This window comes from Aethalodelphis obliquidens, unplaced genomic scaffold (assembly GCF_003676395.1).
Source record: "Aethalodelphis obliquidens isolate GAN/ISIS:26980383/991018 unplaced genomic scaffold, ASM367639v1 scaffold3, whole genome shotgun sequence".
Lineage (NCBI taxonomy): Eukaryota > Metazoa > Chordata > Mammalia > Artiodactyla > Delphinidae > Aethalodelphis > Aethalodelphis obliquidens.
Genome location: NW_020837947.1, coordinates 82,815,880 through 82,833,231, shown reverse-complemented (window position 1 = coordinate 82,833,231; position 17,352 = coordinate 82,815,880). Strand labels below are relative to the sequence as shown.

The 17,352-nt window shown below is 41.3% G+C and overlaps 1 protein-coding gene across 2 annotated transcripts in view; it reads left to right on the top strand.

Annotated features, from left to right (window-relative positions):
• ADGRB3 (adhesion G protein-coupled receptor B3) overlaps positions 1-17,352 on the top strand; it is a 798,133-nt gene that overhangs the window by 345,197 nt on the left and 435,584 nt on the right. For both annotated transcript variants that reach the window (XM_027093283.1, XM_027093293.1), the window contains 2 exons: positions 16,146-16,247; positions 16,600-16,706. In XM_027093283.1, coding sequence (XP_026949084.1) covers positions 16,146-16,247; positions 16,600-16,706 — 209 coding nt within the window. The remainder of the gene's footprint in view (positions 1-16,145; positions 16,248-16,599; positions 16,707-17,352) is intronic.

Here is a 17,352-nt window from a genome sequence, read left to right as displayed (position 1 = left end):
CATGACCGCTGGGATTTAGAAAAACCAAGGAATTCTAAGAGCTATCCAGGGATCAAAACTTTTTATTTCTCCATATTTAGAATCCTAAAGACTTTTCATGGTTCAACACTAATAGCAACAGAAACTGGACTCTAAGGGTAACAGTATATCAGTAGTATTTTCTTAGTTCTTAAAAAAGATCTAAAATAAGTTTTGTTAATTCTTAAGGCCATATGAATCCAGAATGATAAGAAGTAACCAGCATGCAGGACTCTGTTTAGAAGGAGACCTATACAGATTAGCATCATGAAATTTCTGCTGTGCTGCATAAGAATTAAGAAGCATTAAAAAAAAAACATTTCTTTTGCCCAGGGAGAAATTTCACTGGAACAGTAGGCATGACTAAATAAGACCCTTTTAATATCTGAAGTTATCTGAACTAGTCTGAGCGTGCCAAGGTTCTTAACTGGTCCTTTAAAACTGACTTTTATCTGCATATATAGAGGTAAGATGGTGGCGCTTGCAATCAGCTTTATAAAGATTGCCACCTGCTGTTTGGAAAACATTTTACATATCTATTTACAAAAAAGATATTATACCTTATTTGCTAGGTTTATTCGCTGGCTTTCGTGCTTTCAGGGAGATTGAAAAATTATCATATAAAGCTGTAAACACTTTTTAGATTATATAATATATATATATAATTTTGATATTAACCATAACATTTTCATTTTTCTCTTTTCAAAAATATGATTTGAAATCCCCTCAAGTATGTAAATAACATTTTTGAATTAAAATGAATTATTGAATCAGCTAAACAATTCACAAATTAGGGCTTATACAGGGGTAAAAAAATAAATATATGTACGAAGCTTTTGAAAATATATCCTAATCTTGCACCTTCATACAAATCACATTATCCATTAAAAATTATATGTGACTATTAATTTCAACAATGCTTTCTGCCTCTGTGGAGTATAGAAATTTTATCAAATAAGGGAGGTTTTTTACTTTTAATATTTATCCTTTAACTTTTCAATGCACAGCCATGTCATCCCCAGATTATTTTATCAAGAAAGTGGGATTTATAAATAACTCAGTTTTCCACCGTGGACTTGATTTATATACTGGCTTTCCAACTCCGCACAATTGTTTCTCTGTAGTTAATATACATTCCTTTATGATTAGAGCATAGGTTTCCTAATTTCTGCCATTAGATTGCTCCAAATTTACACATTGACAATATAAATTGAGAAAACTTTCAAATTATCTTAACAGTTGCTAAGGCATTTTTTCTCGTTTTGTCAGTGATAAAGCCTGAACGAATGTCTCTTTGGAAACAATGTTTTTTTCTAGTATTATTTTTAGTACTGTTCTCTCTTAATTTTTCTTCCTCTTGCTGGAAGCAAACAAACTATTATTTATTTGTATGCTTCACTTAATTTGAATACAAAACAAATTAATCAGGTTTTCCAAGAGACCCTCAGTTGTCAAGAAGGAGAAATGTAATATATGCACATCTTTGTCTGGATAATTAATAAAAATAATGATTAGTCATCTGGGTTTAATCAAAAGCTGTTATGGCATCTACTAACAATGGAAAATAAAAAATGTTTTCCCATCAAGATTAGGATATTTCTTTCCTGGTAAATAGATAAAATGAAAGTATTAAAAAGGACATCAATGATGCCCTTATCTTCATAAGAAAAGATAATTAGAGAGATTAAAAAATTATATTATTACTTTTTAAAAATGCTGCTAGTTAAAGAATAAAGTAGCTACAAGGGAGATAATTAAGTTGCCCAATTTTTAAATTGGTCAACCTCACCAAATAATGATTTCATTGATCTCAATCTTATTGTACACCAAGGCTTTGAGGGTTAAAATAGTAGAAAGTTAATCGCTCCCCTAATTATGTTATGTTGCTACAATGTGAAAAAATACTCCTTTTAATCTTTCGTTTGGTTGGTTTTTTCCCCCAATATTCCCCTGGTTAATATCATTCAGAAAGCAGAGTTACTGGTGATTGGCCTACATTAGCCCAGGCTTCCCAGGGCCTCCCTGCTCTGCTCCCAGGGAAGGGCTTGCTCTTTCCAGAGCCCAATTATAGTATGTATGACTTTAGTCATTAGTTGCTAAATTGGAACCTTCCATTCACAGGGAGACATTACACTTAATTTATACATAAAATGTCCTTTCTGGAGTCACCATTGCTTTGTCTGCAAGTGGCAAGTGAAGCCTGCAGGTTAAATGTTCTGAGAAAAACTTTGAAGCAAGGGTGCCATACCATAAATGTGCATGGTGACAGCAACTTAGACCAGAGATGGAGCAACTACTGGGATACTGAACTCTAGATATTCCTCCCAAGGGAAGTCAGCAGTGATGCTGTGGGCTCAGACTTGTCTTGCACGTTGCGATGCATTTGTGTTGGAATTTGGCCCCCTGTAATGTGCCCGACTATAAGCTCTCAACAGCCCCCCACCCCTCTGGAGTGACTGTCTCTGCAAGATTGCTCCCCAACAGAATTATGTCTTCTTTGAAGATCAAGAGAGCTGTTCATTTCGTTTCTGAGTAATTTTCCTTCAGTAGGAAGAAAGCGTCACCATGCTTGCTTCCTTTGGGCTCCTACCTTCTCTGAGTGCCTCTTGACATCGCCCAAGCTGTGCTTCTCAAACTTTAGTGGACGAATCCCTTTTAAAATTCCATCAAAAAAAAAATACTTAGGAATAAAACTGACCAAGGAGGTGACTTATATGCTGAAAACCATAAAACATTAATAAAGGAAATTGAAGATGATTCAAAGAAATGGAAAGATATCCCATGCTCTTGGATTGGAAGAATTAATATTGGTAAAATGGCCATACTACCCAAAGCAATCTACAGATTTAATGCAATCCCTATCAAATTACTCATGACATTTTTCACAGAACTAGAACAAATAATCCTAAAATTCATATGGGACCGTAAAAGACCCACACTTGCCAAAGCAATCCTGAGGAAAAAGAACAAAGCAGGAGGCATAACCCTCCCAGATGTCAGACAATACTACAAAGCTACTATAATCAAAATAGTATGGTATTGGCACAAAAACAGACATATGGATCAATGGAACAGAATAGAGAGTCCAGAAATAAACCTGCACATCCACAGTCAATTAATCTACAACGAAGGAGGCAAGAATACACAATGGAGAAAAGACAATCTCTTCAGCAAGTGGTCTTAGGAAAGCTGGACAGCTGAATGTAAATCAGTGAAGTTAGAACACACCCTCACACCATACACAAAAATAAACGCAAAATGGCTTAAAGACTTAAATATAAGACGTGACACCATAAAACTCCTAGAAGACAGCATAGGCAAAACATTCTCTGATATAAGTCATACCAGTGTATTCTTAGGTCTGTCTTCCAAGGCAATAGAAATAAAAGCAAAAATAAACAAATGGGACCTAATCAAACTTACAAGCTTTTTCATAGCAAACCATAAACAAAACAAAAAGACACCCTGCAGACTGGGAGAAAATATTTGTAAATGATGAGACCAACAAGGGCTTAATTTCCAAAATATTCAAACAGCTCATACAACTCAACAACAACAACAAAAAAATACAACCCAATTGAAAAATGGGCAGAAGACCTAAATAAACATTTCTCCAAAGAAGACATACAGATGGCCAATAGGCACATGAAAATATGCTCAACATCGCTAATTATTAGAGAAATGCAAACCAAAACTACCATGAGGTATCACCTCACACCGGTCAGAATGGCCATCATTAAAAAGTCTACAAACAACAAATGCTGGAGAGGGTGTAGAGAAAAGGGAACCCTCTTACACTGTTGGTGGGAATGTAAGTTGATGCAGCCACTATGGAGAACAGTATGGAGGTTCCTCAAAAAACTAAAAATAGAATTACCATATGATTCAGCAACCCCACTCCTGGTCATATTTCCAGACAAATCTATAATTAAAAAAGATACATGCACCTCAAACTTTAGAGTACAAAAGAATTACCCAGAGTGCTTGTTTCATTTTTTTATTATTTTTTAATATTTATTTTATTTATTTATTTGGCCGCACCGGCTCTTAGTTGCGGCATGTGGGATCTAGTTCCCCGACTAGGGATCAAACCCTGGACCCCTGCATTGGGAGCATGGAGCCTTAACCACTGAGCCACCAGGGATGCCCCCAGAGGGCTTGTTAAGACAGAGATTCAGGACCCAATGTCCTCTGCCGCAAGGTTCTGATTCAGTAGGTCTGGTCCAGGCCTGGGGATCTGCATTTCTAACAAGCTCCCAGATGATGGTGATGATGCTACAGATTACCTCCTGGGTTGCACCAGCCTCGAGTATAAGTAAGTAAGTAACTAACTAACTAAATAAATATTAGTGATAAAACTCACAAAGAGTGGAAAACAGTTCTCCACCTCAGCTCCACTGTTGAAAGTTGAGGTATCATCTGAATAAGGCTGCAGAATTTTGTCTTATTCACACTTCTTCACACATAAATAAGGAGGGATTGTTTCTGGAATCAGTTCATAATGAAAATACAGACCATGCATTTCAAGTCTCCCTACCCAACTCTTGTTTCAACCAAAATAAAACAGAAAAATAGGGCAATTAACTAGCCGCTGTAGACAAAGTAGGGTGGTTTAGGCAGAGCTGCTCAGTTGTACAGCACTAGTACTCCTGTTTTGTGGGGAGCTGGAGGGGTGTCACTGGGACCTGTCTGATGTGAGGCTCTGCCCCACCAGGACACAGATCTTCTGTAGCAGGAGTGTGCTTTCACTGCTCCGTCCCCCAAGGCTCTGAGCTACTGTACACACACACAGGTGGATAATATCCGGGCTGGGTGTCAGGGCGGAGGATGGGGTCTGAGCTCACATCGACTTAAAGTTCTCAGCTCCCAGTTGGAGGAGTGGGGAATTAATTAATCACTATCAATATAAATATTTTGTCTCTGTTAGAGACAAGTTAAAAAGTTAGACTTCTGGCTTCCCTGGTGGCACAATGGTTGAGAGTCCGCCTGCCGATGCAGGGGATACGGGTTCGTGCCCCGGTCTGGGAGGATCCCACATGCCGCGGAGAGGCTGGGCCCGTGAGCCATGGCCTCTGAGCCTGCGCGTCCGGAGCCTGTGCTCCGCAATGGGAGAGGCCACAACAGTGAGAGGCTCGCATACCGCAAAAAAAAAAAAAAAAAAAAAAGTTAGACTTCTAAATTGTGTGGACCACCGTATTTTAGGGTTAAATGTAATCATTCTTGGAAACCCAAATATGTAAGTGTAAAATTTACATACTTTAAAGAGAAAAAAAAGCATACTGGGCATCCCTGGTGGCGCAGTGGTTAAGAATCCGCCTGCCAATTCAGGGGACACGGGTTCGAGCCCTGGTCCGGGAAGATCCCACATGCCGTGGAGCAACTAAGCCCGTGAGCCATGGCTGCTGAGCCTGCGCTGTAGAGTCCGCGAGCCACAACTGCTGAGCCCGCATGCCACAACTACTGAAGCCCGAGCTCCTAGAGCCCGTGGTCTGCAACGAAGAGAAGCCACTGCAATGAGATGCCCGTGTACCACCACAAAGAGTAGCCCCCGCTCAGCACAACTAGAGAAAGCCTGCGCGCAGCAACAAAGATGCAGCACAGCCATAAATAAATTAAAAAAAAAAAAAACCCAGCATACTAGTCTCTATTGAAATATTCACATACAAGTTGGCACCTGCTTTACCTCTTTGATTCCAGACCACAAGACTAATCACTACTAGTACTTTAAAAAAGCTCCTATTTCATTAGAATTGCTATTATTTTTGCTGTCGGATGTTATGTGTATACCCCGTAAGGAGCTATATTATTACCTGTTCAGTTTCAAAAGGTTAAGGCAAGTGTTTCACTGCACATTTCTGGACATGGCAAGTAATGTCACACCCACACAGTTCATACCAGCCGTTCACCTGAAACCAACCGCTGAGTCCAGTGGTGGCAGTACTGGACTGGCACTAGGGACTGACTGTTCTCCTCTGCAATGGCCTACTTTTTTCTTGCTAAGTCACCTCAGATACATTCTAAAAAGTAGGGAAATAAAGTAGAACTTGAAGGTACCCCATAGGGAGAGAGGCCACCTGGTGTTTAAGCAATCTCCAGGGAAGCTTCCCATCCTCCCGAAAAGTTGGGGTTTCCTGACCTGCGCCTGTCCGAGATTCTACAGCAAATCGATTCAGTATTAGAGGCAGAATTAAGGGAGAACCGCTGGGCTCTGTCATAATCAGTATATATGCCAGAGAGTACTCTAGGCCTGCTATTCAAACCTGTTGCTATGGAAATAATTATTAGCATAATTTGCCTTATCAGATTGCTCATCAGATGAAGCTGGGAGAAAACTGTCACAGCTTCTGCACAGCAAAAACTTAGCAAGCAGTTTGTTGTAATCCTATATTACTCTACCTTGACCCGTTTAGAAATATTTGGCAACACGCCGATCATTCGCAAATGGAAACAGAAAATTTAATCAGCACGTTTTACCTTTTTTATTTCTTCCTTTCAGTCCACATTGTTTTGACAGTAAAAATAAGCATATCTTAAGAACCACTTAATGATTTTTAATGAATAAAACGAACATTAATGCAATTAGTAAACTCCTTTTTGGGTTGAAGGTCTCCCAAGACACTAAACCTGAACGTTAGCCCTTGACAGTTCTCATCCCCACTTAGTTTCCTCCCCTCACACGTCCTGACACGTGAATGGCCCTGAGATCCTGCCCCTGGCGCTTTGGTTGCTTTCTCTCTCTCTCCAGCTGTCACGGGTGTGAGAACTGTCACCTAACAGACCTTTCCAACTGGGGTATCAAATGAGACCCTTATGCCCCCAGGGGAGCTTTTCTGTCTGAAGTTCTCCCTCCTTCTTTCCAACCTCTTTCCTAGTGGGGGAGTCCACCTGGGTCAAGTCTTTCCTCCTGGGGCCCTGCTTTCTCCTCCCCCGGACACTGCCTTCCAGCGGAAAGAGTCTGGGGAGTGTGGTCAAACCAAGGTTGGCTTGGGCCTCTGTCCTCATACGTTAAATGAGATAATGATACATGCCCAGGGGATTGTTTCAAGGATGCAGTGATAGAATACTTTAGATTAGAGTGATTAAAGTGCAGTGCAGGTCTCCTATGTCCATTACCCATATTATGACATCAACCCCATTACCTAACCTCTTCCACATAGGTTCTTATCTGATGATTCTCCCCTATCCATGGCCTTAGTCATGTGACTCGCTCATTAAAAAAGTTCTGTGGCTTCTGGTTCCCTGCCCGATTCCGTGCATACTGACATCCGGGGTACAGGAGTGTCCTCATCAGTGGCTCTTTTGTACATACGGCAAATCTTTGTATGTAAAGCAACCAAGCAGACGCAGTCTGGTTCCTGGCTCGAGAGGCACGTAGTCTGTCCTTTCTCTGTTGCTTGCCCTCCTATTCACCTGGACTCCCCTAGTGTCCTGGGCCCTCATCTTCACCTACTGAAATAGGAGCATCTTGGGAGCCCAAGCCATTAGAAGTTGTCTTCTCACTTAAGCATTCTTTCTTCCACAATTGCATGGGTGCTCTTTCTTTTCTGAACCCTTATAAACTTGCTTTGTGCTTCCCTTATTATATATTGCTATTATATTTTATTATATATATATATTTATATACCTCTTAGCTAGAATTCCAGCTTATTGCAAATGAGCTATATATTTTCACCTTCCAAATCCCCTACTCTGCATTGACTGTAGCAGGTCCTTAGATATATGCTCTTTTGAATGTATTTATTCCATATCATAAAATCTATAACTGGACTAATGAAATCATCTGTGCAAAAGCATGTGAATACACTTCAAAATGACTATGATAGTAACACATTTTATAATCTTACTTTACTCTTTCAAAATGCTGTTAGATTACTTACTTAGAATTTGAATAGACATTTTTAGCACATCTACTATTTTTATTTTGTAGTAAGAATTTGTGGCACGATCCTTCCTTCTTTAGAAATAAATCATCGAGATGTTGGGGGTAAAAAAATATGTAAGTTTCTGTATAGCAAGTTACTCAGTTTCCCCAAATCTCAGCCCAGCTTATTCTTTTAGGCCAGAGTTCCTCAAGGTGGCCTCGGAACCATTTTGTCGGCCTAGCATGGGTCCCAGGTTTGCCCAAATAGGGATTCTTTTTTTTTTTTTTTTTGCGGTACGCGGGCCTCTCACTGCTGTGGCCTCTCCCGTTGCGGAGCACAGGCTCCAGACGCACAAGCTCAGCGGTCATGGCTCACGGGCCCAGCCGCTCCACGGCATGTGGGATCCTCCCGGACCGGGGCACGAACCCGTGTCCGCTGCCTCAGCAGGCGGACTCTCAACCACTGCGCCACCAGGGAAGCCCCCAAAGAGGGATTCTTAAGGCCTTAAGGCAGCTCACAAGACAGGAGGCCGTGGCTCATGGCCTTGAGCCTGAAGTAGCCTTGCCCATCACCCTAATGTGCCTCCACATGTTATCATCTGTTCCATCCGCCGTGACCTGGGGAAGGCTGTGGAGCGCTGTTTTCCTCAGCAGTTCCTAAAATGATGTAAAAAGGCAAGTAAGCACAGCACAAACCTCACGGGTGCTCCAGTGTAAAACTTTGTCTCATGCAAGGATAGTTACTTAAGAGTTATTCCCCACAGTTAAAGTTAGCTATCTTTTAAATTATTATCTAACTTTGCTAACAAGTTGGAAGTAGGGCGACCTTGTCTAAGTTGAAATATAGAATTTAAAAAATACTAATTCAGAATTTTGGGGTGTGTGTTATGTATAACACATTGTCAGACCAAGTGCTCAAACAGGCAACCTGAAATGCACACTGTTCGCTAGGGAATTCAAAGTTCGTGGTTTGCTGACTTCCAGACTTAGAAACAAATTTTTGCAAAATACTTATGTACTTATTTTAGTGCAACAATGCTTAGAGATGGTGTAACATTCTCTGAAAATGGGCCGAGAGAGCTGTTTGATGGACTGAGGTCCACCACCCCCTCACTGAGGGATCTCTCTCTGCCTTGTTTTGCCCATGTTTACAGGGATGACAATAACTGCATCCACTTTAAAGGTTATGACAATTATTTGAATGAAAATATTTAATGCGCTTAGAAGATTGCCTAATTCATAGTATGTGTAAATATTGCTGTTGTAACGGTGTAGCAACTTGATACTGATAACGATCCTTCTCTATAGAAGGAAGGCTATTACAAAACACATCTGATGAACACTCCTCTTTTTCCCTTCAGCCTTATTAGTAGCTGCATGAAGTCTTCACATGTGTAAGCTCCACTGCTGAATTAGAGCTGTACACTGTGTGAGCACAGAGGCTGAATCTGTCTTATTTACCTCTGTCCCCCCCAGCACAGGGAGTTCCCAAAACATAAGAATTAATGAATTGGCAGCAAGTGAAATTTGAAATACGGGGTCACGCATCGTGCATATTTTTTTCTTTTCTTTTTCTGCCTGCACCTCTACAGTTTGGAATCAATTTCTCTTTAATGCTGAAATTCTAGCATAAGTGGTGAAAACTAATTTTCCACATCAAATTAATTTAAGCCCTGTATAATTTTTGCTATTTTTAAGAGACAGAAAATCAGTTTGAATAGACAGATTAATAGCTAATCACTAGGTAATTGCCACCTTGTTTTAAGGGTGCACGCTAACTGCATACTTGTGCCTTCAACTACAGTTGTATCTTACAGATGGGTTTTTATATCTTTGCACTAGTGAGAGCAAACAGTGGGATCTTTCAGCTGATGAACAGAGTCGTGGTTCCATTTTGCTGAGGCATAAAAAAACAAGTGCTTCATATTGCTACACAATAATACGTTTTTATTTTGAGCACAGCAGCATGGCCTGAGCTAATTATGCATTTTCTAATTTACAAAGTGCACGCAGGTAGCATTAAACAGAAAAAAAACCAAAAACAACATTAACACAAATCTCTATCTCTAGCTTTTGCTTCTCTCCTGCACTTTCGTGCCATACACCAGCCAGCGTTTTGATACCAGGATGCGCTCAGATAGCTCACGCTCAGAACTGTTTTCAGCATCTTCTCTCCCAAGCCATATTCTCCCCATGTGCTGTCACTCAGGGTAGAGCACACCAGACTCTCTGCCTGGATACCTGAGTTTCATCTTTACTCCCTCTCTTGTCCTCACCTCCTACACCTGCCCTGGAGCTGAGCCCATCCCTCCTCCTAAACACGTTTGGAATCCACCCACTTCCTGCAGCCACTTCCTGTGACTCCACAGCCCTTCTTCCCCAGTTACACCCTTTTGATCATCACAGGCCTCCTTGACGTCCATCTCACTCGCCTGCAACCCACTCTCCAAACTGCCAGGACAGCATTCAAAACATGGCATCTATGTCCCTCACCCTTAAGTTCACACCCCTAGTTTACATCGTCACCCTCACCCCCTCCTCCTCCTGCAGTGACCCACCTCTGTCCAGCCTCAGCTCTCCCAGGGGAGATGTTCCCAATGCCTTGGATGGACCAGGCTCTCCTTGCCCCGGGTCTTGCCACGTGTGGCACAGTTGCCCATCCTTGTTGGTTGACTCCCCCCTTGTCCTTCATATCTCAACTTGGACATCCTTCTGGAAATCCTCTGCTGGTCTGCTCGCCCCTAAAGTACCCCTAGAGCAACTGGGACTCCTCTGATCATAGTGGAAGGCTGACGGCACTGTAATGTCTCTACTTCTGTGGCCCTCGACATCTTGGAGTTGAGAGGCTCTGTCTAGTCCTTTTTTGTGCACTACTTCCCAAGGAGACTGGCACATGATAGGAGCCCAAGTATTTGTAGGATGAATGAGTTCCATTCCTGCCACTGAGAAGACCCCAGGAAGTTTCTCACCCCTGGGGACTTCATAAACCTGAGATGGAAGAAAATAAATTGTCATTTTAATATCTAGACTCTTTTGCTTTGGATATGAGCAGAAATAGACCTATTTTCTGAACTAATTTTTTTTTAAGATTTAATCTTCAAAGATGCCAAATCACCTTTGATGAAATATTTAAAGCAGCTGCAGGATTTGACATTCCTTCTAAAAAGCTGAAAATCCTGAACCGATTTGCAACTTTGAACCTCTGATTCCTCTGTCATCTTCCCTTCTTATCATTTGTGTACTGAGTTTCTATCTACAAGAAGCATGACGAATCCAGAGTTTCATGCATTTAGAGGAGAAAACAAAGTTTGCTGACTTCTCTAGGTTTAAAACAATTACTGTGATTTTTTTTTTTTTTGGTCTGGTTAAAGTACCTCACATTGATTGTCACCAGGTAAATGGGAACTAATACTTACTTGAGTGGTGTGGTTGGAAAAATAACTGTTGAATCAGCTTCTTCCTTGACCAGTTAGGATGTATGCAGTTCATATCAGGGGCTTCTGAACAGGGTCTCCTGGACGCTTACCAAGTCAGGCACAGCCCTACAAGGTCAACTTTTGTAAATATCCAGTACCATGGAAACCCATTTTGGCTAATTTTTAGGAAACCTATTGTAGCTAACTTCTCTGTCTTACTACTCTTAAATGAAAATGACTACCTACTGCTGGCCTATTTCTCACACACACACACACACACACACACACACACACACAGTCCTCAGTACTTTGCAAAATCATCCTCATTCTCTGTCATCTTAAGCACTGGCGTACTGGAAAAATAGATCTTCTGAACGTATTTGGTAGTTTTTGGTTAAAAGTACATGTGTGTCTATAGTTCCCACTATCATTTACCAGGACCTATAAGTGCTATGTGCCGTTAAGAACGAAACAAAACAGAAAAAGCCCCGTCTTCATGGCGCTCACATTCTAGCAGGAGGCTAATAATACTACTACTAATAAATAAGGGAGGACACCGTGTAGCAGTGGACGGTGAGGGGTGTCTTGGAGAACAGCCGGGCAGAGGAAGGGATGGGGTGAGAAGGCGGGATTCCAGAAGAGCTTGAGGGCAGCAGACAGGAGCCACGAGGAGGTTTAGGGAGGGAAGGGGGAGGCGTGTCCTGGGCAGAAAGAACAGGTGCACAGGCTGTGGGGTGAGGGTCCTCCTGGAGTTGGAGAAGCCCTCGGGAGGCAGTGAGAGTGGACGGGGGGAGCTGAGGAAGGGGCCAGACTGAGGCGCCTTGTAGCTGACGCTCCTTTCATGGCTCAGCGTTGTACTTACATGGAAAGAAGAACCCTCCCCCACGTGGTATACCTTTAAATAACAGTGGAGCGATCACCCGTATCCTGCCGTGATTTTGAACCTCATCAGTTCCAGGTGTGGGCCCGGTAAACAGCTCACCCTGTTGGCTCACCCGTGCCATCTAGTGGTGAACGGTTGCAATTACCAGGTTTTCTGACCCTAAGGTCGGCGGGGGCAGGGTGCTCTTGTGGGAATAACAATACGTGTCCAAGGTGGGGGGGGGGGGTGATGAATTTGGAGACTGGGATCGCCATGTATACACTAATATGTATAAAATGGATAACTAATAAGAACCTGCTGTATAAAAAAATAAATAAAATAAAATTCAAAACAAAAGAAAAGAATTCCAAAAACCCCCACAAAAACAGATGAATGGATAACGAAAAAAACCCAGAACAATACGTGTAGAAAGCTTTCTGAAAACATACATGGAAATGAAGACCTCCGGGTGCAAATTTCTCCTTCATTGGCTTATGTCAAGCCTGAATCAGAAAAAAAAAAAAAAACCCGATAGCTATAGCAACAAGTTTTACAAAATGTACTTCAACATCAATGGAACTGAAGAAATTGTTTGAAAACAGAAAAAAAGTACAAGTGAAGTGAAAGATTACAAAGGAAAAGTTAATGAGGGAAACCATGAGCAGAAGTTGGATATAGATAAACAAAAAGAATACTCAAGTGTCATAGTAACATCAGGTTAATTAATTAATTAATTCTATAGAATTATATCAGATTAATTAATTTTATAGAATTCAACTATGGAATAAACTATGCATGATGCATTTTGTGAGTTTTAACATGTATTATAAGTTTCCTTTTCATATTCTGTGATAGTTTTGGTTGACATTTACAGAAACACAATTATCATCTGTTCTATTGTTGTCCAGTGGGGTAGCTTTTAAAATTTCAACTTACATTAATTCAAATAGATATCTTTAAAACTCAGTTCTCAGTCTTGCTTGCCACATTTCAAGTGCTCGATTGCCACATTGACTAGACGCCACCGTATTGGACAGTGAAATTCCCACTTCCGTCACGGCAGAAAGTTCTACTGGATGGGCTAGTCTATTATATTGTTTCCTCAGTAGAACTGATGTACTCCACAAGCATGTTCTGAACACCTACTATGTGCTAGACAGCTTAGCAGTTCCTTACAGCAGATTAAAGAGAAATAAAGTAAAACATAATTGGTCTCCTAAAGGGCAAAATTTAGGAATTGAGGAGGTTCACACTGTAACCAGATGTTTTCCATCCATTGTGAGAAGAAATATAATACTTGTATATTCAATGACTGAGGTACCGAGGGAGGTCCCCCAGAGAATACACCAGTTAAGATGTGTTTTAATGATATACAGGAATATTACTAACAACAAGCAAACAAACAGAAAAACAAGGAGGGGAGAGAGTATTTTAAGTAGAGGATATAGCTTTTGCAAAGTTAGGGAAGTGTAAATTGGTATGGGGTATCTGGAGGATGACAGTTAGTTTTGTGTGGCTGGTCCATGGGACAATAAATGTGAATCATAATTGGAGAGCGAGGTTAAGGCTTGCTGGAAGGACCATTTCATCACAGCGAGCACAGGCCTCTTTATCCTGTCAGATAACTGGAGAAACATGGAAAATTTTATGCAGCAAGTTATGGGATTACTCTTCATTTTGGAGATTACTTTTTTGATGTGGCATAAAAGAAGGAAGTTGCTGGAGAATTGTAGCACTTTACACCCTGCCTTTTAATATAAATTAAAATTTTATATATTTGGAATCCGAAAAAATATATCAATTCACCACTCTGTGCCTGCCTGTTTTCCCTTTTGATAAATGGGGCTAATAGTGTCTGACTTATAAAGTTGTTGGGGAAAATTAAATGAGCCCATTCATGTAAGACTGCTAATAAGGGCTCAATGCTATTACTGTTATTAAAGGTTTGAAATTATCTAAGGAAAGCATTTAACATAAGGAAAATGTAAGGGGTGGATGATTCTGCAAAGGATGCAGGGAATGAGATAGGGAGAAAGAATGGTCCAAGTGCTTGGTGGAGGCCTGAGAGAGAAGAGATTTCTAAGACCCTAAAGAAAGGATTTCCAAGGAGGAGGGGGAAGTCAATATAAAAAGTACTGCAGGGGGCTTCCCTGGTGGCGCAGTGGTTGGGAGTCCGCCTGCTGATGCAGGGGACGTGGGTTCATGCCCCGGTCCAGGAGGATCCCACATGCCGCGGAGCAGCTGGGGCCGTGAGCCATGGTCACTGAGCCTGCGTGTCCAGAGTCTGTGCTCCGCAACGGGGGAGGCCACAACAGTGAGAGGCCGGTGCACCGCAAAAAAAAAAAAAAAAAGTACTGCTGGGAAGGTTTAGTGAGTGATGACCGAGGTGAGCGTGTTGGGTTTGGCCAGTAGGAGATCACTGGTGGGTGAGGAGGGGATATTTATGAAGACGGTGAACGTAGCGAAGAGAGTGTGCAGGAGTCAGGGTTCTAGAATCCAGTTCTGCTGATACCTCCACCAGCTCCATTGCCTTAGACAAGCCTCTTCTTTGGGGGCCCTGGTGCCCCCATTGGTAAAGAAGAAGGAAGTGGATTAGGTGATCTTCAGTGCCACTCTCAGTTCTGAATGCCCACGAGTTTCAACCACTCATCTTATTTCAGGTAATCATAAAGTGAATATTATTTCAAGATGGCAATGTCTCAAGCTGCATTCTTCACCTGCTAACAACTGTAATGGGTCCTAATGAGGTCATACATTCTGAAGTAGAATTAGTTTCAGTAGAATTAGACTAGCATGGGTTAAATAGTATGTTGTCCCCAAAGGAAGAAATTGCTCCCTGGACATCACACTCCTGTATATATTAGATACTTGTTATTTTGTAGGTCCTTGTTTACTTACTAAAGGTATTTGTATAGCCATATAGTCATTCATGTATTCACTCAACTTTGAACAACTTCTGTGTGCCAGACACACCTTTAAGTGCAAGATACAGAGATGAGAGGACCCAACTTATCTCGGGCAAGTTGTGAGGACAAATATCAGAACATATAAATGGCAGTTCTGTGTGAAAGCACAACAGAAGTTCTGTCTGGAGAAAGGACTAATGTGTTCCTTCAGGTTTGATGCAACATAGACAGACTTTTTTTTTTTTTTTTTTTGCGGTACGCGGGCCTCTCACTGCTGTGGCCTCTCCCGTTGCGGAGCACAGGCTCTGGACGCGCAGGCTCAGCGGCCATGGCTCACGGGCCCAGCCGCTCCGCGGCATGTGGGATCTTCCCAGACCGGGGCATGAACCCGTGTCCCCTGCATCGGCAGGCGGACTCTCCACCACTGCACCACCAGGGAAGCCCAGACAGACCTTCTTCTTTCATGAATTCTTTGGCTTTCCATGAACATATTTCTGGTGTGCATCTATTATTCTTGCAATTCCCTTTAACTTTCTCACCTCAGTAATCAAATGGAGCTTTTGAAAAGCATAAGGCTAAAAGGTAAAATCTGTTAATTTTTATATAATGTAGTATGATTGGCATCATACTTATATGAAGAAATGAAAAGTTACGTATTTTTGCCCTTTATTTACTCGTATCACCTACAGTTAACAATTCTGATATGGCTTTCAGTTTATTAGAAATCACTTTATTGTATGACATCCCCAAACTTTATGAATATAGGTGAATACTGGAAAGATTTTTATGTATATGCTTGAATATAATGTTCAATTTATAGGCAAATCCAAATGACCTTTTTAAAAAGCCTGCACGGTAAGCACTTTCCAAAGAAAGTACATTTCTGTGAGGATTTTGTAGATAATGAAATGAAAGCTAGTGGTGTTTTATTTCTGAAGACATCTCTGACATTTCAGTAAACAGTACACTTTTAAGAAATGAAAACTCTCTGCAGTCACTGAGGTGCGTTTCAGGATTGCTTATTGCCAACATTTAAAAAATAAACACCACCGGCATTCAAGTCCCTCTGTTCTGAATTGCAGCACCTTATGAAATATGCCCAGAGGATTACCTGATGTCGACGGTGTGGAAAAGGACTCCAGCAGGAGACTTGGCCTTCAATCAGTGCCCACTGAATGCCACAGGTAATGTAGGATGACCCTCCAAAGTTGACCACCCACCAAGAGCAGCATGCTGTGTTCCTCACCATGCTTTGTCCTATATCCAAAATCAATCTGTCCAATAAGCAGTTAATGAAACAATTTTAGTAAAGGGCTTCCTAAGTGGAGACAACGAAGAGACCTGGAAAATCTTGATGATGCAGTGGTTTCTCCGTGTGACTAATATGCATTGTAAAAAATGATCAAAGTAACCATGTCACATGCATGTTTGTTAAAAGCGAGAAAATGTACAAACCCAGGTTTTCAGCCCGCCTCCCAGTTCTGTGTCTCCTCGCAGCCTCCCTGTCGTAAAGCTCTCTGTTTCTGTGACTTGCAGGCACCGCTAGCAGACGCTGCTCGCTCAGTCTTCACGGAGTGGCCTTCTGGGAACAGCCGAGCTTTGCAAGATGCATATCAAATGAGTACAGACACTTGCAGCATTCAGTAGGTGCAAAAGCCAGCTTTAGTACTTGCTCTGTTTATTTTTTGCTAATGATCGCTGTGTGAGAATTTAATCTTCTGCCATACAATCAAATCAGTAAAATCTCTGGAAAAAAAATGCCTGAAGGAAAACAGGCTTTGCTAGAAAGCTAATTTTTATAAGTCGGTGCTAAAGAGTTTTGTTCCTAGGGGTTGGGGTTTATGGATCCTGCTTGGATCCTGCTATTTAAATGAATGGATTCCTTGTCCAATGAGGGAAAGGCGTGAAGAAAATCTGCTACGCAGGCTTATCTATAAGAGTTAAACTATGTATTATTATTGGCACAAATCTGTGTTACATAGCACACAAGACATTTCAAAATACCGTACATTTTAAAATTAAATTCTTTAGAACTTTAGTAGGTGGGAAATGATAAAGCTGTGTCATGTAGGTATCAAATTTCTCACTGCATTTTGACATTAAGACACCAAAAAAAAAAAAAAAAAGACAGGGGTTATCGTATCAGAGAAAATTAGCTGCTTGCAAAACATTATATGGGACACATTTCCCCAAATAGCCCCTCTTCTCCCACATATCATTGAATTATTCACAGAGTATGCCGAATGAATATTTCGAGCACAGTTAAGTGTCACTTGGTGTTTTACGAGT